Source organism: Mercenaria mercenaria, chromosome 1 (assembly GCF_021730395.1).
Source record: "Mercenaria mercenaria strain notata chromosome 1, MADL_Memer_1, whole genome shotgun sequence".
In the NCBI taxonomy this organism is placed as follows: domain Eukaryota; kingdom Metazoa; phylum Mollusca; class Bivalvia; order Venerida; family Veneridae; genus Mercenaria; species Mercenaria mercenaria.
The window spans coordinates 74,017,139-74,042,457 of NC_069361.1; the positions used below are offsets into that span (position 1 = coordinate 74,017,139).

Consider the following 25,319-nt stretch of genomic DNA (forward strand, 5'->3'; position numbering starts at 1 on the left):
TTAATTGATGGCTGTATGTACTTGCATGCAAAAACTTAACCAAGGTGTGACGCCGACGCCGACGCCAGGGTGAGTAGAATAGCTAGACTTTTCTTCGAATAGTCGAGCTAAAAAATGGTATTAAGCAAGCTCCATTAAAATATTATGTAATGCAAAAATATTTTCCCTAGATAATTTCTGAATGAATGATTAAAACATAAGCAGAACAAACTTCATCCCAACCCCATTACTGAACAATTTTCATTAATCTAAGATTTGCTATCAATGATGTTCCATTACCACCCTTTCCTGCTTTCCATACTCAATATAATTTCAACACAATTAAGTAGCAACTACAGTGAAACCAATAATTTTTGTAGGGGACTAATTTTCTTGGATTAATAATTGTGTCAATCCACACCATGAAAGCCCAACAAACAAATGCAATTCTCAATGACTTTATCAGCTGAAATCGTCAAAGTAGTATCCCCCGACACAAAATACCCATGTTGGCCACCAAATTTCATGCTTCCAAAATGGAATGACTCTGCAGTATTTTGTACTCCTGATTTAAATCATCTCCTCAATAACGTTACGCATGAGTATCTGACAGTGACCCGTCAGAGGTCACCTTCTCGCGACCTTTCCACTAACCAATCAACGCCTTGCTTTCAAGTTTTTGAAAGTGAAAGTAGAAGTAAAAAAAAAAAAAATCTATATTTAGCCTCATGAGCCTGGGATCCCAATTTTTTAAGTGTCCAGATTGTTCGACAACGATTTTTAATTTTTTTTTAGATATCTGGAAATCAATGAGATATCTGGAAATTAATGCCATGTTTCTTAAGAATGCTTTGGAACTTAATTACTGACAGACTATATGTTATGGAAACACATGAGAATTAGTTGTTTTAACTACTTTTTATGATAAAAATTGAAAAGCGTTTGTAGCGCTTTACTTGAGGTAAACTGCCTCCATTCTAAATATCTATATTTAACTTGCATTCAACACTAAATCCTCCATAGCATTATTGGTAATGACAGCGGAAAACTTCTTTATTGCTTAGGCTGTCCGGGTTCGATTCCCAACACGATTATCTTTTTTTCTTGATATGGCATTTTGAAATAGATTAGAAACAAAGTTCATATTCAAATGTTCATAGTATGACCAAACTTCAATTTGAAAGAAAGATAATTTTTTATCCAAAATCTGAAGGTCAGTACATTTAACACGCGTTTATAATTCTTATGATGACCGCATTGAAAGTTAAGTGACACAATCTTTCCCGTTCATTATTTCGTGAAAAACATCCACTTGTTTAGGTTTTAGTTCTTTTTTTTTAACTTTTTCCAAAACAGTTTTGTTAGCACTCAAAGCACAAATGGGCAGTGTCATTTTGACGGTCGAGCCTACATAAATATAAACAAGTGATTACATTGGCTGAACTATACCGTTTTCGGAAATCTGATACAGTGCAAAAGCAGTGTTGAACTGACCACCGTCAGATCTTCGTGCGTAGCATTACTGAGGAGATGATTTCAATCAGATTGAGTCAATCCCAAAATTTAATACTAACAAACAAGTAAAATTCACATTCATTCTGTATCCCCAATAAAATTTTGACCAAAACCACAAAATTTTTTGAAAATGAAATTTAATTTCACAGAAACTGAAATACTGCTCTAGATTATCTAGAAGATGCTTTTGTAGAAAAGCGCATGTCTCCCCCAATGCATAGTCATATAGGCAGGAAGTCAATAGGGGACAGGAGCAAAAATCAAAGCGACACTGATGGTCGGCTGCAATAGGAATCATCTACTTGGCATGTCCAATTATTCCACAAGGTTTCAACATTCTGGGCTTAGTGGTTCTCAAGTTATGAACTGGAAACGGTTTTCCATGTTCAGACCCCTGTGACCTTGACCTTTGATCAAGTGACCCAAAATCAGTAGGGGTCACCTACTCTGCATGTCCAATCATCCTATATAGTTTCAACATTCTGGGTCAAGTGGTTCTCAAGTTATTGATTGAAAAGAATATTCTATGTTCAGCCCCCTGTGACCTTAAATTTTGATGGTGTGACCCCAAAAACAACAGGGGTCATCTACTCTGTAACTCCTATCACCCTATGAAGTTTCAACATTCAGGGTCGAGTGGTTCTCAAGTTACTGACTGGAAATGGATTTCCATGTTCTGTTTGCTGCGACCCTGACCTTAATAGAGTGACCCCAAAAACCATAGGTGTCATCTACTTTGCATGTCCAATCATCCTATGAAGTTTCAACATTCTGGGTCAAGTGTTCTCAAGTTATTGATCGGAAATGGTTTTCCATGTTCAGGCCCCTGTGACCTTGACCTTTATTAGTGACCCCAAAATCAATAGGGGTCATCTACTTTGCATGTCCAATCATCCTATGAAGTTTCAACATTCTGGGTCGAGTGTTCTCAAGTTATTGATCGGAAATGGTTTTCCATGTTCAGGCCCCTGTGACCTTGACCTTTATTAGTGACCCCAAAATCAATAGGGGTCATCTACTTTGCATGTCCAATCATCCTATGAAGTTTCAACATTCTGGGTCGAGTGTTCTCAAGTTATTGATCGGAAATGGTTTTCCATGTTCAGGCCCCTGTGACCTTGACCTTTATTAGTGACCCCAAAATCAATAGGGGTCATCTACTCTGCATGACCAATCATCCTATAAAGTTTCAACATTCTGGGTCAAGTGAATCTCAAGTTATTGATCGGAAATGGTTTTCCATGTTCAGGCCCCTGTGACCTTAACCTTAACCCATAAGCCCTGCCATCCTATAAAGTTTGAAGGTTCTAAGTCAAATGGTTCTCCAGTTATTGATCGGAAATGAAGTGTGACATACGGAAGGACGGACGGACAGGGCAAAAACAATATGTCTCCCCCACAGGTGGGGAGACATAATAACCTTGATATTGTATCAAATAAACAAACGAAAGCAAGATTGCATGTTTCGAAATGATCAGTTTACAAGTTCTTACCTTTTTCTGGGAAGATTTTTTACTGTCCATTTCCCAATCACTAGCTGATTCCTCTTGCTCATCTAAAATAAAGTCGCTGTCTTCATCTTTAGACAGTGAACCCTTAGCAATGTCCTCATCATCAGAGAAATCAACAAAATCATCAACTGTTCAATATAAATATACAGTGTTATATCTAGAGCACAAAAACGGCGAGGTAAAATGGGTAATGTTTTAAAAAGAAGTAGTACCATAGCAGTTGCTGCACTTTTCAACAATCATGTTGACGACTTCCGTTTCTATATTGCGCATGATACAGTTTTATCAATTGATTTAATTTAAACATTTCATTAGTACCTGTTACCAGCGTGCACACACCATGATGCGAAGCCAAAAACTGTACAGGCATCTCTCAAGGATTCAATTTCAACAAGAGGACCATGATGGTCCTGAATCGCTCACCTCTTCCCACATGACCCAGTTTTGAGTATGACGTCCTTTTTTCTATTATTTGACATAGTGACCTAGTTTTTGAGCTCATGTGACCCAGTTTTGAACTTGACCTAGATATTATCAAGATAAAAATTCTGACCAATTTTCATGAAGATCCATTGAAAAATATGGTCTCTAGAGAGGTCACAAGGTTTTTCTATTATTTGACCTATTGACCTAGTTTTCGAAGGTACGTGACCCTGTTTTGAACTTTATATAGATATCATCAAGGTGAACATTCTCACTAATTTTCATGAAGATCTCATGAAAAATATGGCCTCTAGAGAGGTCACAAGGTTTTTCTATTTTTATACCTACTGGCCTAGTTTTTGACCGCACGTGACCCAGTTTTGAAACTGACCTAGATAACATCAAGGTGAATATTCAGATCAATTTTCATGAAGATCCATTGAAAAATATGGCCTCTAGAGAGGTCAAAAGATTTTAATAATTTTAGACCTACTGGCCTAGTTTTTGATAGCAGTTGACCCAGTTTCAAATTTGACCTACATAGCATAAAGATGAACATTCAGACCAACTTTCATACAGATCCCATGAAAAGTATGGCCTCTAGAGAGGTCAAAAGGTTTTTCTATTATTTGACCTACTGACCTAGTTTTTTACGGCACATGACCCAGTTTCAAACTTGACCTAGATATCATCAAGATGAACATTCTGACCAATTTTTAGGGAGATCCATTCACAAGTATGGCCTCTAGAGAGGTCACAAGGTTTTTCTATTTTTAGACCTACTGACCTAGTTTTTGACCGCACATGACCCTGTTTCGAACTTGACCTAGATATCATCAAGATGAACATTCAGACCAATTTTCATATAGATCCCATGAAAAATATGGCCTTTAGAGAGGTCATAAGGTCTTTCTATTATTTGACCTACTGACCTAGTTTTTGACGGCACGTGACCCACTTTCGAACTTGACCTAGACATCATCAAGGTGAACATTCTGACCAACTTTCTTACAGATCCCATGAAAAATATGGCCTCTAGAGAGGTCACAAGGTTTTTCTATTATTTGACCTACTGACCTAGTTTTTGATGGCACGTGACCCAGTTTCGAACTTGACCTAGATATAATCAAGATGAACATTCTGACCAATTTTCATGAAGATCTCATGAAATATATGGCCTCTAGAGTGGTCACAAGGTTTTTCTATTTTTAGCCCTACTGACCTAGTTTTTGACCGCAGGTGACCAAGTTTCGAACTTGACCTAGATATCATCAAGATGAACATTCTGACCAACTTTCATACAGATCCCATGAAAAATATGGCCTTCAGAGAGGTCACAAGGTTTTTCTATTATTTGACCTACTGACCTAGTTTTTGATGGCACGTGACCCAGTTTCGAACTTGACCTAGATATCATCAAGGTGACAATTCTGACCAATTTTCACGAAGATCTTGTGAAATATTTGGCCTCTAGAGAGGTCACAAGGTTTTTCTATTTTTAGACCTACTGACCTAGTTTTTGAAGGAACGTGACCCAGTTTCGAACTTGACCTAGATATCATCAAGATGAACATTCTGACCAATTTTCATGAAGATCTTGTGAAATATATGGCCTCTAGAGAGGTCACAAGGTTTTTCTATTATTTGACCTACTGACCTAGTTTTTGACGGCACGTGACCCACTTTCAAACTTGACCTTGATATCATCAAGATGAACATTCTGACCAATTTAATGAAGATCTCATGAAATATATGGCCTCTAGAGAGGTCACAAGGTTTTTCTATTTTTAGCCCTACTGACCTAGTTTTTGACCGCAGGTGACCCAGTTTCGAACTTGACCTAGATATCATCAAGATGAACATTCAGACCAACTTTCATACAGATCCAATGAAAAATATGGCCTTTAGAGAGGTCACAAGGTTTTTCTAATATTTGACCTACTGACCTAGTTTTTGACGGCACATGACCCAGTTTCGAACTTGACCTAGATATCATCAAGGTGAACATTCTGACCAATTTTCATGAAGATCTTGTGAAATATATGGCCTCTAGAGAGGTCACAAGGTTTTTCTATTTTTAGACCTACTGACCTAGTTTTTGATGGAATGTGACCCAGTTTCGAACTTGACCTAGATATCATCAAGGTGAACATTCTGACCAATTTTCATGAAGATCTTGTGAAATATATGGCCTCTAGAGAGGTCACAAGGATTTTCTATTTTTAGACCTACTGACCTAGTTTTTGATGGCACGTGACCCAGTTTCGAACTTGACCTAGATATCATCAAGATGAACATTCTGACCAACTTTCATAAAGATCCCATGAAAAATGTGACCTCTAGAGTGGTCACAAGCAAAAGTTTACGGACGGACGCACGGACGACGGACACCGCACGATCACAAAAGCTCACCTTGTCACTTTGTGACAGGTGAGCTAAAAATATGATAGGTAAAGTGGCTGGATGGCATGGAAAACATGGCAGCAGTTGAAACAGGCAGGGTCAAGCATCCCAATTGTGGCTATAAACATAGCTGAAACTGCTTTATTGACCACTTGCATTAAATAGCCACTTCCCAAAAGCATCCAGTCAGCTAACTTCCTACACTGATTTTTTGTTCCAATTGCAAACTGTACTAAGCAACCATCTGCCTAAAGAAGCCAGACTATTATTCCATTCACTGACTGTAGCTCAAAAATGTATGCGAAAAATAAATTTTTGCCAACTTCGCTTGTTTATTTTCAGAAGATACTCCTTGCAAAAACTCACTTTTAAATCAGTTTATTGGATTAAATTATGACTTCTGCTGAGATATAACTTAACATAATCAGACTGGTTTGAAATTTCAGAAAATTTAATTTATGCGATAATATCTGCTGTTTCAGTGGGGTTTATTTATTTCTATTGAGAAACATTTTAATTTATCATTCAAATAAGGTATAATTTATTTAAAAAGAGCTTGAACTGAAGTAAGAAAGAGAAAACAACGAAACATGCAAATATGTAAAAGAAGGTTTATAAGAAAACTAACCATAGCTTTTCCGTTTAGCTCTAGCACCTCGTGTTGCCCTGGCGGACGTGCTTGGCATTTCATCTTCTGAAGAACCACCTCTTGCCCTTCGAGCCTTCCCTCCACGCTTCTTTTTTGGCAAATCTTCCTCCGATTCCTCTTCACTCGACTCTCTAGCTTTCCTGCGGGGTTTTGGCTTGGCTCTAGGAGTATGTCGAGATTTGGCCGGGGTTCGCTTCTTCGGCTTGTATTCCTCCTCAGCCTCCCAGTCATCATCCAAGTCATCGTCACTGGCGTCATTATACTTCTTTTTTGTTGTTCCTCGACCTAAAATTGTAACGTTAAACAGAAAATATATCATCTGCACTTATGTTACAAAACTGATGGTAGCTGCAACAAAATGCAAATTGTAACAGGTATAATGTAACAAAATGATAAGAGGAAAAGCTCTAATCTGTAATAAATGTAAAATTTAAAAAAATCTTTACTGGATTCAAAGTCAGATTTTGAGCAATAAACATCATACATGCAATAGTTTATTTTACAAGCTAAATATTTTTGTGTGTGTGTTGGAACGTTGGGGGGTGGGGGTGCTTGCGCCATTTTTCAAAAGTTTTAGAAAGACAAAGCTGTTTATTATTGCAGTAATGGGATATCATCCAGGCAGAACCACAATCCTACTCAGTACCTCAGTACTGCAGGCATACTGGATGAAGCCCTACATGATTTCTATTATCCACAAAAGACTGGTAACAACTGTAGTACAAGAAAAGCGCTTCCTAGTCAAGAACTGAGCCATGGAGACCAGAAACAGAATCTCTTAATATTCCTACCTCGTTTTGTTGTAATTTTTTCTTCCTCCTCGTCTTCTTCAACATCATAATCTTCATCTTCTTCACTTTCCGTCTTCCTTAAAACACAAAAAATAATCCCTCTATTCAACTTGACCTTATAATGCTTTGTTAAGATTGTGACTGCCACATGTTTTGTTATGGATACAAAATACCTCTATTTTTTGATAAATCCTATTTTTGATAATTGTTTTCTCATATATCTGCCAAAGTATGGAATATTGATTTACTTAGTGTAAATATTTTTGAATACACTGTTCATTATTGCCTCCCTTTACAGCTCTAAATATTATTGATCTGTTTTTCGTGATTACCTCCCTTTATAGCTCTAACAAAATAAATATTAGAAGTACTGGTAGTGATTTGCTAACCATGTAAAGATGCATAATATCTATTTGAATAGCTGCTTTATCTGAACCACAAGAGAACACTTGGCTTCGATTAAACAAACCAACATCATTATCAGAATCCAGAAATTATCTGATACCTAAAATGATGTTACTCCTTGGGGAAAAAAAGAAAACACTTCAATAGGTATATATGAGTATAGTTTATTTTAGGTTTTTAACACTTCTCTTGATAATACTAGTTTCATACTTGTCATACTAAAATGTTAAGGAATTACCTTCGTCGGCTTGTTTCTCCCCGTGCTGGTGTTTTCTTTTTGGCTGGAGAATAATCATCGTCATCCTTTTTCCGTTTGGTAGGTGTTTTTGCTGTAAATAAACAGGATACCTTTAGTTTACCAATTTAAAAATGTTGGTGCATTGTGTGCACAGATCATTATCTGCTTATATGTATATGTACCAGACATCTTACAAAATACAAGACTAACGGTTACTCTTCACTGACTATCTGGCCAACCTTGTTCACGATTTGTAACTGATAAAGGTTACAAGATTTAAGGCTCTTTATCCATTTGTAACAACTCAAATCATAGACTGTTACTGTGGGATGCCAGACACTTTTCTATTCCTTTCTACAATATTACTTTTAGGATGAAATGAGCACCTCTTTAATAAAAATTAGACCTGAATCAATTTATCACATTTGAGGCAGAACTTTCATTTTTAGTACCTCATCTTTTAATAGATTGAATTTGTCTTCCTAGGTTACAATTTCTTTTCTCAACTAGAATGTGTCTGTATGACACAGGGTGTGCTTGTCACAAAAAAGGGGCAATAATTGAAATGTGTGCAGTCTTACGGGGGTATAGCCTCAACAAACATTTTATATAAAGGATTCATTATTCTAGGCCATATGCTTCTTGAGCTATGAGCATCACAAACAAAGAATCTACTATTTTGGCTATTTCAAGGGCCATAACTCTGTAATTAGCATTGAAATCTCAAGATGAATGCCAAGTGTGCAAGGTCACATCATGATAAAGACTCCTGCACAGTTTCATGAACTAACATCATTGGAATCAGACGAAAAATAGGAGATGCGCAAGTTTATATCATGATAAAGACTCATGCAAGGTTTCATCAATTTGTATCAAATACTTTTTAGCTAGGCGTGTCACAAATTTCGGACGGATGAACAAGACCAAATAAAAATACAAATTTCAACTTTACTGGTAAATTAAGCTTGGATCTTTCATAGTAAATGAACTAATGAACTAAATAGGATTATTACCGGTATATCAGTAACTTGATCTGCAATGCTGCATTTGGCTTGAGTGGACTTTGCCAGGCCCATATCCATGAGAGCCAAGTGCATCATTGAAGACTAAGGCACTGCTTTAATGACCCTTTTATCATATACATATAACTATTTCTGCTGTAATATCAGCTAAAGAAGGACTGCATAAGGGCCAGCAAGGCTGAAAACTTGTTTAAGACTTTGAACATTTTGACAAATGGAATGCCACAACTAAAATACACTGTCTGACCATTTAGCATTTTTCTGTATCTGATGGGTACTTAACAAAGGGTTTTGTATTCTTTAGCGAAACAGAGGTTGTATTTCAGTCAAAAAATTTGGAGGTATATAAAATAAATAAATCTCAACAAAGTAACTGTTATTTCTACAGAACAAATCTATATGAATGTTTAATTAATGGAAGTTAAAAATCATGTCTGGAAAATAAATATCCTACCTGTTTGTCTAGCTGGAGCTTGTTTAGCGACAGGTGGGGCTGCTTTCGCCATCTGCACCATCCAGGCAGGCAATGCCCTTTTCTTCTCTAGCGGCAATGTCATCTCCTTCCCATCATCAGTCTTTACCGTCTGCTCCAAGTGCAAAATTAACAATTAAATTAAACAGTAAAATTCGAAGTCTTTATAAACAGGCACCCTCAAGCATGGATTCTTGTGGTCTAAAAAAAGTGTTTGCCATATTGTGAAATAATTCATTCTTGTGGGCATAAAATTTTGTAGTTTTGTGCAAAATTACTATTTTGTTGGGATAAGAATTTGTGGAGAAAAAATGAGTTGGAATTTTGTTTTTTCATTGGAATTAATATATCTCTTGTATTGACCCCACCATAAAATCACTGGAAAAGTAGTCCACCACAATTATTAAAGACTTCTCATTCTTTCAAGGTCAAAATCCTATAAATACAAATGTATGTCTTGTTTGTTGGTAACAGCAATGTGAAAAGAACATCTTATTAGAAACTTAGCACTGAAAATGTAATATTCTGGTCTCTTAAAACAGGGATTCTAACCTGTGAATTCATTTGTTTGGTTCTTTTGACAAATTTGACTTCCTTTTTACAGCTATATAAAAGCCAGTTAACAAAACCAGTGCCTGAAGTTCATAGTCGTTTATCTTTTTTAGACAAATATAAGAATGGAAAATTCTTCATTGACCAGAAACTGAGACTTGAAGCCCTTTTTCTACAATGGGTTTCATAAGGTCTGCAAAACAGTATTTTTTCCTAATATTTTTGTGTTTTATAACACCTGCCTGTGACAATTTTCAAGTTTTATTTGATAAGGAAACATCACATAACATATAATTGCATACATATACAGCATAGTCTGTACTAAGAGGGAAAGGGGACTGGATAATGGCCTATTATTTTGGGGGTATTACAGCTAGGTATTTAGGGAAAAGGGAGTCAAACTCTTAATGTAAGGTCAAATTTAAGGAACTGCATGGTATGATTAGTATGAAAGAAATTTTCTGAGGGGGAGAGGCCTATAAGTGGCCCCTAATACAGAGGAGAGGAACAACCATGATATAGGACTAACCTACAACCAGATGAATTACTTCTGTATATGAAAATGTCTTAGTCTACATGCACATGTAAAGGAACCAAACTCTGACAAGATTCTACATTTAATTAGGAGAGAATTAGATTCTAAAATTTAATAACCCCAACTCAAGACACTGGAACTGCTTAAATCCCACAATTAAGCATAAAACTAGATGTGTGTCTGTAAGACACAGATCTCTCAAATTATCTATCACTATCTGTAATACTACTGTAATGCAGAAATGCCCGTAAGATTCTTATGTTCTTTTCCCATACAGTTTCGCGACTGGTTCTAATAATTTCAAAATATGAGCAACACAAAACGTTTACGCCTTTTATGCATAGTTTTAACTAAGTGCAAGGTCATAAGTATTGTCTCACAAAGTAAATTCCCAACCAAAATCCCAGATATAAAATTCAAATGCTGAATAACATTCCTACATAGTTTAATGAGTCAAATACATTTTGAGATATTTACATGACAAATTTGTTGGATGAACAGACAGACAGACAAATTGGCAAATGTAAAAGCCCCCTTCTGCTAAATAGGTGTCAATCCCCCCCACACACACACATAAAATGTTATGGTAAATACACACCTGCCAGGGTTTAGGTTTCTGTGGAGACTCTTCCTCTTTTGGCTCTTCCTCTTCTGAAATATGAAGAACTTATCTTTCACAGCACTACAATATTTAGATAAAACAAACACCAAACATAAGCTAGGCTAACTGCCACTCATAGAAATAATACTGACATACTTCACGTCATAAGATTGTTTTTGTTTGATAAATATCCAGGGCTTGACAGCTTCACTCATCCACTCTTAAGTATGAGTGGAAATCAGATTGGGGTGAGTTGAACTTGCCCTTCTTCTAGTCAACCCACCCTGCAGGACAAGTGCAATTTTGACCAAGAATATATTACCGGTAAATAAAATTTAAATATAAATTTGCAGACAAGCAAGAGTATCTCAGCAACTGCAAATGGAAGTTGATTTACCGCCTCGATAGCCTAGTGGTAGAGCGTCTGCTTCGAGTGTGGAAGGTCGAAGGTTTGATCCCCGACCGCGTCATACCAAAGACCTGAAAAATGATACCAGTAGCTCCCTTGCTTGGCGCTCAGCATTAAAAGGGAAACTGGCCTCTTCTCTCATACCCTCGTGGCCATGTTTTCCATCAGGAATGAGGTGTTCAGGGTAAGGGTTAAACTCAATTATATTACCTTCACTCATTTCCTCCTCTTCATTCTTTGCTTTGCTGAAAATATATGAAATCCAGTTTGAATATGGTAAGTAACTACTTTTAAAAACATTTTAAACCACAAGTTTAGTAAAACACTTTCATTCTGCATTCATAAAAGATATAACCAAAATTCGGTGGGTTAGATTTACAGCATCAGCTTGAATTGTTGAAAACAACTTTTTTTCAGAATTTTGTAATGAAACAATAACCACTGTATGGGAAATGATGTAACTAAGAAAATGAATGGTCACATCAATTTTTTTTATCTAGAAACAAGAAAATTATAGCCAACTTTAGAATCACTCAACAGCGTTGAGGTAGAAATAAAAAAATCGAAGAAGTCTTCCCACTTCTCCCTAAATCAGCTTGAGAGAGAAGTGACTTCTCCAAAAACATTGGACCTAGCTAGACCCTTGACAATGCTAATTTTCAAAGTTGAAAACTGCCCAAATTTGAATTAATTCAACCAAGAGTTACCAAACTTAGTTGTTTCAGTAGGTTTGATGACTAGGAGACAATCCAATACATTCAATGGTTTCTGAGATATGAGTTTTATAACCGTGCAAACAAAACTTTAACCAAGGTATGACATTGCAGCCTGGGTGAGATGAATAACTAACTATTCTTCCAATAGTCAATCATATCAAACTTGGGAAAATTGAATAGTTTTGTGGTGTTTAATCAAACAAGAGCTGTCGAAGGACAGCAACCCTGGACTATTCAACCTCCTTGTCAACTGAAAAAATACATGTCGAAAAAGTGGCATAATTTTGTAAAACAGCAAAACAGAGTTATAGAACCTGAGCAGCATAAGTCAGTTCTTCCCAGTGAATAATTTATAAGTGTGTGAAATTTCAATCTATTCCTGTAAGTGGTTACTGAGATACCAACTTACATACAAGAACTTAACCAAATTGGGATGCTGACGCATGGGTGAGTCCAATAGCTCTATATATTCTTCAAATTAGTCCAGCTAAAAATGCTGATTGTATGAGAATTATCAGAAATTTTACAGATAACAAACCTTTTATTAGTTCCATTCTGTGTAGCTGGACACTGAACTTTGAAATAGAGGCTGTCTGGCAGAAGACCAAAGATGTGACCATTTTCCAACAAGCGTTTGTCATCTTTCTTCATGATCTCTACACTGCTATTTGAAGTCTTTTTGAAAAAACACGGGTTTGTGTGCGTCTATAGAAAAAAATATATATTGTATTCATGCAATTTTGTTTTTCTTAAAGATTCAGGTCAATAATGGTATTTAAAAAACAACAGTCATTTCTTGTTGACTTCAGTGGTTAAAGTTTAGCAGTTATCACCAAATCACAGAAATGTCTGGTAAAAGAACAACATTTTTACTAACAATCTATCTGTCTAATACATGTTTTACCTCACTGTCCTGTACCACTGGATACTTCAAGTATTCTCAAAGTTGTCCCCCTTTATAAAAGAATGCCATTTGTAATAAAATAAAAGTAAACAATTGTTTAAATCGATGTTTAACCTAGTTATTTGAAGTTTAATCACTGGGATATTAACACAAAGGCATGTAACACTTCCTTAAAAATGGTGAGTGTTTAAAGGTGGTGAACAGTCCAGAAGTATGGCTCTTTCATGCAGTTCCTTTCCAGAATTCAATACAATTTATATGTTTTATATGCTGTTTAATTTTCATGTAAAACAACTCTTTTCTTTCTATGATTTGGTGATGTTCGAAAAAAATTTCCAAAACCTGGACATAACTCTTAATCACATGTTAATATATTCCATTTGCAATTTATCAAAGGATCAAACAGACCTATCACAACACAGGGTTTCCACTGGGCAGAATTTTTTTTCCGCCACTTAAATTTTTTAAAGAAAAAGTTGCGCGCTGCAGATGATCAATAATGCCGAAAAAAATAGAATGAATATAATATCACTCAATTAGTTCAGTTTTTTAAATTTATTTTCTACATTCCACAAATAACTCAACAAGCAGATGCATACACATTAACATTGATTTATCATGTAAAGATAAGTAGTCAGTTCAAAATTATAGATCTATACCATTTTTTTTCAATCTCTTTTTCATTTCATACTTTAACTACGCAATTTGCTCTTGAACCAGTCTATCCTAATATCACATTGAATCAAAAATAGGTTTTAATCTTCTCAACCATTTTCAAACTATCCCTATATATAGTTTGCCAGTTTTGAATTATCTCCCTTTAATGGTCATTTTTCACTACTAAGATGTTTCTAAAACATGAACATTTAGCTCTTTAATTTCTAACTTTTTATTTCAAAATGTATATAAGGTCATTGATCCAAAACAGCGTGTTTTATTTTATTTTATGACTTTTGAAAAGCTTTCTAAAAAGGCTTAAATTTCATTATATATATATATCTAAATTTCTTTAAAGTTTCATACATAAAATGTAAAGCGAAAATACCACCTAAAGGTACAAGTAGCTCTTTATTTTGGTGCCCTTGCATCGGGCCGTGTATCAATGCTATACGTTGGGCACGTAAAAGAACCAAACAAACTGCTTTAGTCCATTTGTATCTCAATTCTTCGGCTGAAATTTTACGAACGCGCTGAAATACGCGACTGAAATTTACGAGCACGTAGATTTATTTAACAGTAATATTTTACTATCGCACAAATCTATGTATAATATATGTTCGACTTTTCATTATTATTGATTACTTCGGCGAATTGGCTTGATATTAAAAATAACTTGCGTTTTAGTATCAGGAAAATGGGTGAGGTTTTAGACGAAGTGCTCAGCAAGTATTTTGTTTCATTTGCTTTCCTAATAGTAGGTGGGTCTGAATTTGGTGAATCAGACTGACTGATAATCGTTCGTGCGTGGAGGAACACTCGTGACTCGGCGAAGTTTTAAATTATGCCCAGAGGTGTAATTCGGTATCGACACGGTGTATTTTTTGTCTTCGTGTATTGCTAAATATCGGATTATCCGTGACATGCTGTGTATAATTATTGATCGGTGATGGTCGGCACGTTTCTACTGCACTATAACGATGTTTTTTGGTACAATATCCAGTAGTAAAACAGATGTTTATTTTACGCAAATTTAAAATTGTTAACTGTGGAATATTTTTTTCGCCAATTTAATTTTATTTTCGCCAAAAAAGGAATTGGCGAATAGCAGCAGAAACCCTGACAACAGTTTTCTTCTATTTAACAAATACAGGAATATTTCAACTATCTCAATCTAAGGCTGTTTGTAGCTTCTGACTTCATTTATTTCCGACCTATCTTGGTCACATCAATGACTGGACAGGAACACTCAGTCTCAGGGGTGCAGGTACTGAGAGCATCTGACTTGATTCAGAGGCCATGGTGTCAGGTGGATAGTGACTCCTGATCTGGAGGCCATGGTGTCAGGTGGACAGTGTCCGACTCTTGATCTGGAGGCCGTGGTGTCAGGTGGACAGTGTCTGACACCTGATCTGGAGGCCGTGTTGTCAGGTGGACAGTGTCTGACTCCTGACCTGGAGGCCATGGTGTCAGGTGGACAGTGTCTGACTCCTGACCTGGAGGCCATGGCGTCAGGTGGTGGACAGTGTCTGACTCCTGACCTGGAGGCCATGGTGTCAGGTGGACAGTGTCTGACTTCTGATCTGGAGGCCGTGGTGTCAGGTGGACAGTGTCCAACTATTGATTTGGAGGCCGTGGTGTCAGGTGGACAGCGTCCGACTCCTGATCTGGAGACCGTGGTGTCAGGTGGACTGTATCTGACTCCTGATCTGGAGGCCGTGTTGTCAGGTGGACAGTGTCTGACTCCTGACCTGGAGGCCAGGTGTCAGGTGGACAGTGTCTGATTCCTGACCTGGAGGCCATGGTGTCAGGTGGTAGACAGTGTCTGACTCCTGACCTGGAGGCCATGGTGTCAGGTGGACAGTGTCCGACTCCTGACCTGGAGGCCATGCTGTCAGGTGGACAGTGTCCGACTCCTGATCTGGAGGGCACGGTGTCAGGTGGACAGTGTCTGGCTACTGGTCTGGAGGCCATGGTGTCAGGTGGACAGTGTCTGACTCCTGATCTGGAGGCCACGGTTACAAATCTTGGTGAGAACAGAATTTGACCACTATCTTCATAATCCCTAACAAAGGTGTGTGTATTGCATCATCTTTGTTCTAATTCTAAAAGAAATTTCACTAATTCTAAATTTCTAAATTTGCGAAAGTACCAATTCACTTACAGGTGTAAGATACAATTTCCCATCGGAAACTTCCAGTACTCCATGATTCCTGGAAACCCGTTTATCCGTCACCTGTAACAAAGAGCGTCATTTTTTTAAAGTTTACACAATTACAACTTTTGTCTTTATAAACTCATGAAAATGCATAAGCGTATCTTTCCTGCTTTTTTCTTTAAATACTTTTCATGAAAAGATGATCTGTACAAATGTTTAATATGTCATTGACTTTACCATGTAGGTACATTTTGGTTCAGGTATGTTTTGACCTGCATATCATATTAATCAGACAAAAATCCTATGAGACTGATGTCCATTTAATTGATAAACTGAACATCTTTTAAAGCAAATGGAATAAAATTGCCTTTACTCATAGAGGCTGTAATCAAATGATCTCACGCTTATTGCACTGATGTCATAATGTTATGCATGATGTAACTCAAACAAAATTTGTAATTCTTGTTAAAAACATTGTAAAGACATGCATGGAATAAAACATGTACAATCAACAAATGTTGTCCTTATCTCGTAAACACAAGATTTTACATTTTGCGTTTTTTTTCTGATAACTGGACACCTACCCTGCGTTCTAGCCATCTAGTCACCAGACACCTAGATTAACGCAAATTTGGTTATATGAAGATAAGCAATTTATTATCTAAATTAAAGAGCAGTATTTTAACAGAAATATATAACTGATTACCGGATGGCTAGAAAAACCCCAGCCCATAACCGCTAGGCGTCCATGCTGTGACTGGACGCCTAGAATGAAGGCTTAGTGTACAGTTACCAGACAGGGCTTTACATCCTTATATAACAGAGGCCGATATTCAGCTACTTCCCAATTGAAAATAAGGTCATTTTTCCCAACTGTGGCAGAGGAACTTCCCAAATTTTATGTAAATTTTTTCTATTTTTTTTGGAAATTATATTTCACAAATACTAAAATAGGAAGCAATAATTTGGAAACCACCAAATTGTGTCCTCTGTTACATACCTTTACAGGAGGAAAAAAGTCCCTGTCTCTAATAAAATTTATAAGTGCTTTTTCCCCAAAATAAGCAATTATCGCATATGAATTTCCAAAGTTGAAAGGCCAGGGTCTCTTTCCAATTTCCCGATGAAAAGCTCTGCCTGATGGTTAGACACTTCCTATCATGAACACCATGCTTACTAAGAGCAAAATATGCTAATAACTTGTGCAGATACGCTAAAATTACTGTAGTCTAGATGACCATATTTATTAACAGGCATCTAGACAACCCATGTATGAATAGGAACCAGACCTCTAGACTCTGGTCTAAAATTTCAGTTCCCAGAACCCTAGCAACCTGGTTCCACTTAATACTTTATATGAAAAAACTAAGGAAGGCAAGAGATTTCTGCGAGTCAATGTCGCTCCACCAGACTGAGGGAATAATTAGCTCGACTAGACTGAATAACACAAGTTTCAGTGCAACACCAACCTGCAAAAAAGGACCTCTACCAATAACAGTCTTGCCATCACTGATAGCAATCGGCTTTGCACTGCCATCCCCGACACGCACTATGGTTATCAAACTCATATTTTGTGTTTGTTTGGACTGAAAACTAGGTCATCAACGCTAGCAATCTAAAATGCTCTCCAGGCAATCATATAAAGGAATCGATCACAGTATTTGTGTAATGCAAACAGTATCTAACAGTCTTATCAATTGATTTAAGGTTGAAAGGCCATGCTAATGTGGGTTTAATGCGATATCTTTGATGCGAATTCAATGAATTCTGTGCAGGATCGCCATTCGCAAGATTGAAGAGTGTCGGCTAAAACAGTTGAACACAAAGAAATTTAAACACCAAGAAGGGGTATGCCTAAAGTGCGAAAAGGAGTTTTGTATGATTTACCTAATTACTTAGTGTAATGCATTTATCACACTATGAGTAAAAGGATGAAATAACATGCATTATGAGGAATTAAGCATTTGATAAGGTCAGCTACCTAAAGTTACTATATAAACTACAGGAGTGCGGCGTTAACAAACAGGTTATCACATTGATCAGGTCCTTCTTGATGGCAGAAAGCAGCTTGTACTCGTGGACGGAATGAAATCCGACGAAGCACCTGCCACAGCAGGTGTCCCTCAAGGCTCAGTCCTTGGCCCCTCTTATTCCTATTATACATAAATGATCTACCTCAGTCCTTACAATCATAAGTCAGGTTATTTGCAGATGACACCGCAGTTTACCTCACAATCTCTAAAGAACAAGATTGCGTCACACTACAACAGGACCTCCAGAACTAGAAACTTGGGAGCATGTTTGGGAGATGGAATTCAATCCCAAATGACAGGTCATGAAACAGAAAGAAATTTGCACACAACTACATATTACATTGTCAAATCCTGGAAGTGGTCTCCAGTGCAAAATATCTAGGTGTTGACATAGCAAATGATCTCTCCTGGAATACATATGTAGATAGAATCTCAAACAATGCAAACAAATCATTGGGTTTCCTACGCAGAAACCTTTCAGTCAAACACCAAAATATTAAAGAAACCTATAAAAGTTAGACCACAATTAGAATATGCCTCTATGGTATGGCCACCTCACACACAGAGAAACATACACAAGGTAGAAATGGTACAAAGAAGAGCAGTCAGGTGGGTAAAGGGTCAATATTCAAAATATGATAGCGTAACAAACATGTTAAATGATCTTAGTTGGTAGACACTCGAGGACAGTCGGACAATTGCTAGACTTTTCATGTTCTACAAAATCGTTCATGGTTATGTAGCTATTTCAATCCCTCCGTATCTAGTACAGCCATTGAGACGAACTCGTCATATGCACGACCATTCCCTCAGGCAGATCCATACAAACATTAATGCTTTCAAGTTCTCCTTCTTTCCATACATCGTTACCATACAGAATCAACTGCCACCCATGATCGTTTATCCGCCTGATCCTGAACATTTCAGACAGGTTGCTGTTAACGCATCGCACTGCTACTAAATGACCACACCCTGTTTTTATCCTGATTTTATTCTTGTTAACACACTATCTTCCTTTGACGTCTTACTGTCATTCTTTTAACTTTTATTCTTGCACAGACGCGCACCTGCTACTTATACCAGAAAGTGGTGTCAAGCAGTATACATACATACGTACCAACCTACCTACCTACAAACATAGAAGTACATTTCGATGTTAAGGTAGTTCTGCACGTTTGGATCGAATTTATTTTTACAATGTAGAATTTGATAAAACTCTGATTTTTCAAAAGTTTAGAATATACACAGACAATTCAGCAAATAAAAAAGATAGGGTCGTGTGCTTGATTTTTTGTTAGATTGATTCGAAAAATTTGGACCTCACGCAATATTTCATAATGGGAGTCTATGGGAAAATCATTAATTTCATAACATTTTCGCCAATAGAAATTTTTCTACAATGTAGATTTTGATGAAACTTCTCACAGTTGTAAATAAACACATGACCTATAATTTGGTGAAACAAAATGTTTAGGTCCGTATGCTTATTTTTGAGATATTTGACCACGATTAAAGTGAACCGGACATTCCACGCAAATTTTAAGACATTAATTTGATTATTTTAACGTGTGATATGTTTTAATATCAAATTTTGACTGTAGAAATATAGCAACAGTGCTGTTGTAATAAATGTACTCAAAGATTTCAATTATTCAAAAAATGATTTTCATTTCCGTACACTGAATCCAGGCTTTATTCTACGTTTTCCGGATAAATGATGTTACGCCATCACTTCCGGTGTATCAAACGTGCAGAACTACCTTAAAGGAAAATGTCTGTGACACTTCATTTACAGTGACCTGAAAACTCCTTTTCACATGTGTAAAGGGTTATTTTTTAGTCACTGTATATAAGGCAGTTTTTTTTAAACACATTATGAATACTTATATAAAATTGAAATTTATATAACCAAAAAGAAGTAAATTATGATGTAAAAAGAAAATATCATGGCTAAATTTGATTCAGTAAGGAAAACTCATTTTCACATATGTTAATGCTGCATGAAAAGGAGAATTTAATACTGAAAACAGTGGGTTTTTTTTTCAATACAGTTTTTTGAGTATGGTGATAAAAACACATAGAGAACAGGGAAATCTAATAACCTTTGGAAAATTTGTTATCATAATATAGCAAACTCCTTTTTGCATGTGGAAATCGTCGTGAAAATCATGACTGTTCTTTTCCAAGTGTTGATAATAATAACAAAGTTGTATTGATTGTTTATTAATTACAAATACGATAAGTATGTTGTTCTTGTGATGCACAAATATAAATACTTACTGGCTAATGGGAAGAAAGGATTCTTGAAGTTGTTGGTGCAGTACCAATGGAAATCTAAGAAACTGTTTATTACTATGTGAGAGGAAAAACAGTCAGTTGAACACAATGCAGTCGGTTTCACTTTACTTAATAAAATCAATCAATAAGAGAAAATGTAATTATATTCAAACGACCAATTGTGGTCAGCAGATGGCTCCTATGATTTGAGAGGCCAACAGGTGGAAGGACACAGTGACCGCCAGATTTAAAATACATTTCACATAATAACTAAAGAAGACTTGTGTCTGCCATGGTGAAACATCGTAGCATGAATGTCTGTGTTCAGAAGATAATCCTTAATATTTTAGGATCAGTAGGTCAAAGGACAAGGTCACACAACTGAAAACCGATTTTAGCAGTATCAGGATAAGGCTTGGAACTGTAAAGATTGCGGATGTCTCTAAATTGTTTTTTTTTTTGGTACTTGTAGCATGTGTAAATGTTGAGTTCTGCTCAACCCAGGGCTAGAGGCCGTGGAGGTAGCATCCATTTCCTCTACCGTCTATGAACAGGCTCAATCAAACCGAGCTTGCAACATTTTCGTTTTTGTCGTGTTGAGCGACCTGTGGAGTTTCCACTTCTTCTATTTTATTATCACTGCATCGTTGTTTGTACCGTGTGGCGGCCGTAAAAAGTCTCCCTGTACATTCAATCAGGGTTATTATATTTCGATCTTCTCAGATCGTTCAGCACGACTTTTTATGTCGTGTTATTGGTACTGTTTAGTTCGTTTCTCAGCTTGAACATTTCGACCCGGGTGGTCACAATATTCCCGCTTTCATAGCTTTGGGTATTGTAAATCATCCCTTGGATATGGTGCCTGCTTTTTAATTTTGTCATTTTGCAGTTCCTTAATAACCTTAGACCTCCTTTCTCAATGCCAGTTTGTTAAGTTCTGCCCATTGTTTTCTCGTTTAGGGCAAACCTATTATTTTAGCTGGGGAACATACGCCGCTTTCCATGGAATAACACGACGCTAGTGTATCATTGAAAGTTCCATGTGCACCGCCGTATGAACACATCTGCGGATGTCTCTAAATTGCTTTTTTTGTACTTGTAGCATGTGTTCTGCTCAACCCGGGGCTAGAGGGCGTGGACGGTAGCATCCATTTCCATTACCGTCCATAAACAGGCTCAATCAAACCGAGCCTGCAATATTGTCGTTTTTGTCGTGTTGAGCGGCCTGTGGAGTATGCTATGTAACCGCGCAGAATTTAATCAGGAATAGACTGTCTCATAACTATTGCATATGTATCCACTGTACAATGTAGTTCAACGCAGAATAATTTACCACCTCTGTCGTCATTATCGTTACAGAACGGAAAATTGCTACCCTATTACCACCTTTGAGGCAGCCGTGGACTTGATCACAAACTTACAAGTACTCATACCCAGTAAAAAAAGTTCAACATACTTTGAATATGTACCAACAGCGCAGTAATTTACAATGAATGACTATCGGATTTACTGCACAGGGTTTGAATGAATAATGTATGGCAAAGTGTAAAATCTGGCCGTCCTGAATTTACTGAAAAATCCGGCCATACTGTAGTACCCATTTATTTCTTTATTTCTTGATTAAATTTAATAAAATTGGTATCAAATGAAAGCTTAGGTTATGTACTTGCTAAATATAAAACTTAGATTAAGTTTTATGATGGGTAAGTACGGAGAACTACATACAATATCGACTCATTTTCCAGCCGTACGCTTGCATTTTTTTAGAATGAAAACTACGGCCGTCCAATTTATTTCTCCAAATAAGATATATATCGCAATAAATGTAATATCATTTGAAAGAAAATACCTTCCTTACTTTACATATGTGGCATTTGAATGCCAGTATTGCAAATATTAATTAAGTTGTGCGATGTCAAACTTTTATAAATATTACACTATCAAGCAGTACAAAGATATAATATATCACCAAAGCACATTATCATACTGATAATAGGGTAGCCTAATCAAATCCTACATGTATTGGGTTTCTACCTATTAAAGTGCTGTTAGCGCTTGTGTCATTTTTGGAATTAATTATTTTTATACACGTACTAACATAAATCACCTCCATCAGTACTTTAATATTAGTAATTTGATTCAGTTATGTAACGGTGGGAAATTAATGTTACCTGTGTTCCTGTATTCTGTATAAGTACTTACCTGCTCTCCGTAAGTCACTGCCAAATTCTTCACATGGATCAAAGGTGGAGGACGAATGATTGCAGATACAATGCCATTTATCAAATCGTTACGTCGAACATATGCCCCGCCTGGGGATCGAATCCATAATCCTGCGATCCATAAGTCTTTCCTATTTAGCTAAAGATTTGTATTGGTAAGGCCATATCAATAATCTTACATCTAAGACAAATTATTTTATCCGCTTCATCATAAGAAATGTGAAGACAAAAAATAAATATCCTAACTAGGATATGGCTTAACTGTTTGACAAGCTTGGTGAAAATCTTTTACTGGCAAAACTGAAATAATTTCGAGGGCGACAGAACGTTAACGCTATGTAACAAGTATGACCACACAAACAGCATTTCTCACATAATAAAAATCTTAAAATGGAAAATAAAAACGACTACAGCAAACGTCTCTACTCACATATTTTTACAAAATCAAGTGTAGTCCGTGTAGACCACCATTACCTCACTCCTACCAAATACTTAAACCACCCCATTCCATATTCACACACACAGTATTGTTTAAAGAGCAAGTTGACTATGGAATACCCTCTCAAGCTATACCAAGACTTGTCCAATATGCAAACTATAGTCGAAATAATTTTACGTTCAGATTGTTTTATATTTGTAACTGGCAATCTAAGCGAGTGGGGATATTGACCATATGAAAAAATTCTCTCAATATTTCCTAGGATCGTGTCAAATTAGTTGGACTAATATGCAAACCAGAGCTTCCCCTTATTTATTTATTATTTATTCTTCTAGGCATGGTACATTATAAAATAATATCACATAATCATATAAAAATAAATATACTAAATACGATTCTGACTACTCATAAAAGGATTCCTCATAAAACTATAAAAGAGCACATTTCAACATGGACATAATATTATTGGGGTCCATAGAACTTAAATAAAAAAAGCAGTGAAAGGTTAAAGGAGAAATTAAGAGAACATTCATTGTCACTCCATCATATAGATTTCCTCCAACAATACATTTTAGTTTGATCAAATGTGTTAGGTCGTCAGAATGCGAATTTAATTGTGTAAGTGCGCAGCCGCAGTGAGCAAGAATTCTTTGTGGTTATTTATTTTCTTTAGGGTGATTTAAAGGATTGTACTTCCCCCGGCGGTGACCTTCAATAACCGCACGATCAAAACACTTTGGGGATCAAACCATGGCAGTTTCAAGGGTATGTACTCAAATAACACTTATCAAACTTTTATTATATGCTTTCCCCTTTCTCGCTTAATTGCTGTTTGATCTAGTGCTAAATTTCACATTTATATTAGGTGTCGTGGTAGTCGGACATTCAAGGCAGTGGGCTACGATTACGGTACCGTAATCCTAGCCTCCGGTTCTAGGATTACGGAAGTTCCGTATTACTAGACAACCCTATGAGAATAGGCTAGGACTACGGAAGTATTTAAGAGACATCAAACCTTTATGTTAGTACATGCATAAATGACATTGTAAACTTACTCATTGCACTTAATTTCACTAATATTTCATGCTATCGAACGGCCGTTTTGGGTTATCGTACAGTTACCGGAATCAGTGGGGCACCAGAATCGGTGTATTTTGTTTAAGCATGCTCCTTGTTTGAACAGGGAGTCGTATGACATAATAAGTTTTTGCAGTAGTTGTGTAAACTTATTAACTACATCACAGTTGTCAAACACTGCAAAATGTGATTTTAAATAAAAGTAATGATGATTTAAAATACCCATGTGTAAATTTTCATGAATTTCTTATTACTTTTTTCCACTGTTACAAAATCTCCTCCACTTCCCACACTTTTTAACCATTTGAAACAATATTTTGTATGATGTAGTTTCAAGATCTGCCGAAATTATAATAAATGGTAAAATAATATGCATTACCCAGAATTAGCATACAGGGTATTCCCAAAATTTCATCTTATATATCAGGCCTTTTTTTATGCTGATTTTAGGGCCGAAATTCGGCCCCATTCCCCAATCTAAAAAGTATACTTTTTTCCCCACCTTGGCCAAAAATTCCCCATGCAAAAAAAAATGAAATTAGTTTTGATTTTCAGTCGTGATTTTAACAACTTTTCAGCAAATATATTCCTCCAAACAATGATTTCGCGACGTAAATTTCCCCTCCAAAAGGGACCTGGTACCCTTCCCCAAATTTACAAAAAAAGGGCTGTATATTTATGTTGTAAAAAGTAACAGTGGAAAAATGTATTCACGGCTACCAGAAACGCTTTATGAAGGCAATGCTTCACCCGTCCCTCGACGGAGATGTATTTATGGAAATTCATAATCAATCAGACAACTTGAAAACTGGCGGTTTCATGTGTTTTGCAAGCCGGGAATTGCATGACAAAAACACGTTCGAGGTACGAACACATCTCACAGAATTGTGACCAACTATGTCTGTACCAACTGGCGTCGAAGGGAAAAAAAAAAAAGAAAAGCCTACCTACCTACCCTATTTTTTTTACCAATGTTACCTGAACCACACATATTTTTTTTTTAGCCTAAGTTCATTTTGATATATTTAACCCAGGTTTAGACAAAATGCATAGGAGATGAATCCTTATCCCCACCAATACTGGTAACTCCAGGCTAGTATAATCTTAATGGCGGCGCGCGGAAATATTATAGAATTATCTATGTTCAGGGACTACCTTAGCCTGGAAATTTAGGGAGAAGTGACTTCTCCCTCCAGGAGAAATAGGGAGAAGTTTTGAAATTTAGAGAGAAGTTTAGCAGACGTGAGACACGACATTGCTTACACACTTTAAATAACAATGACATTGTTTATTCAACTTTATTTTTAAAAATATCTATTTATGATATATAG

At 36.5% G+C, this 25,319-nt stretch overlaps 1 protein-coding gene across 1 annotated transcript in view; it reads right to left on the reverse strand.

The window, feature by feature from the left end:
* LOC123533994 (aprataxin and PNK-like factor) overlaps nucleotides 1–17,739 on the reverse strand; it is a 36,180-nt gene extending 18,441 nt beyond the window's left edge. Inside the window, exons 1-10 of the mRNA XM_053550939.1 lie at nucleotides 17,410–17,739; nucleotides 15,947–16,018; nucleotides 12,760–12,926; nucleotides 11,716–11,750; nucleotides 11,094–11,146; nucleotides 9,391–9,520; nucleotides 7,915–8,005; nucleotides 7,272–7,348; nucleotides 6,460–6,765; nucleotides 2,988–3,133 (exon numbers count right to left, since the gene is read on the reverse strand). Of these exons, the coding sequence (XP_053406914.1) occupies nucleotides 2,988–3,133; nucleotides 6,460–6,765; nucleotides 7,272–7,348; nucleotides 7,915–8,005; nucleotides 9,391–9,520; nucleotides 11,094–11,146; nucleotides 11,716–11,750; nucleotides 12,760–12,926; nucleotides 15,947–16,018; nucleotides 17,410–17,508 (1,176 nt within the window). The 5' untranslated portion in view covers nucleotides 17,509–17,739. The remainder of the gene's footprint in view (nucleotides 1–2,987; nucleotides 3,134–6,459; nucleotides 6,766–7,271; nucleotides 7,349–7,914; nucleotides 8,006–9,390; nucleotides 9,521–11,093; nucleotides 11,147–11,715; nucleotides 11,751–12,759; nucleotides 12,927–15,946; nucleotides 16,019–17,409) is intronic.
* Between the last annotated feature and the right edge of the window lie 7,580 nt (nucleotides 17,740–25,319).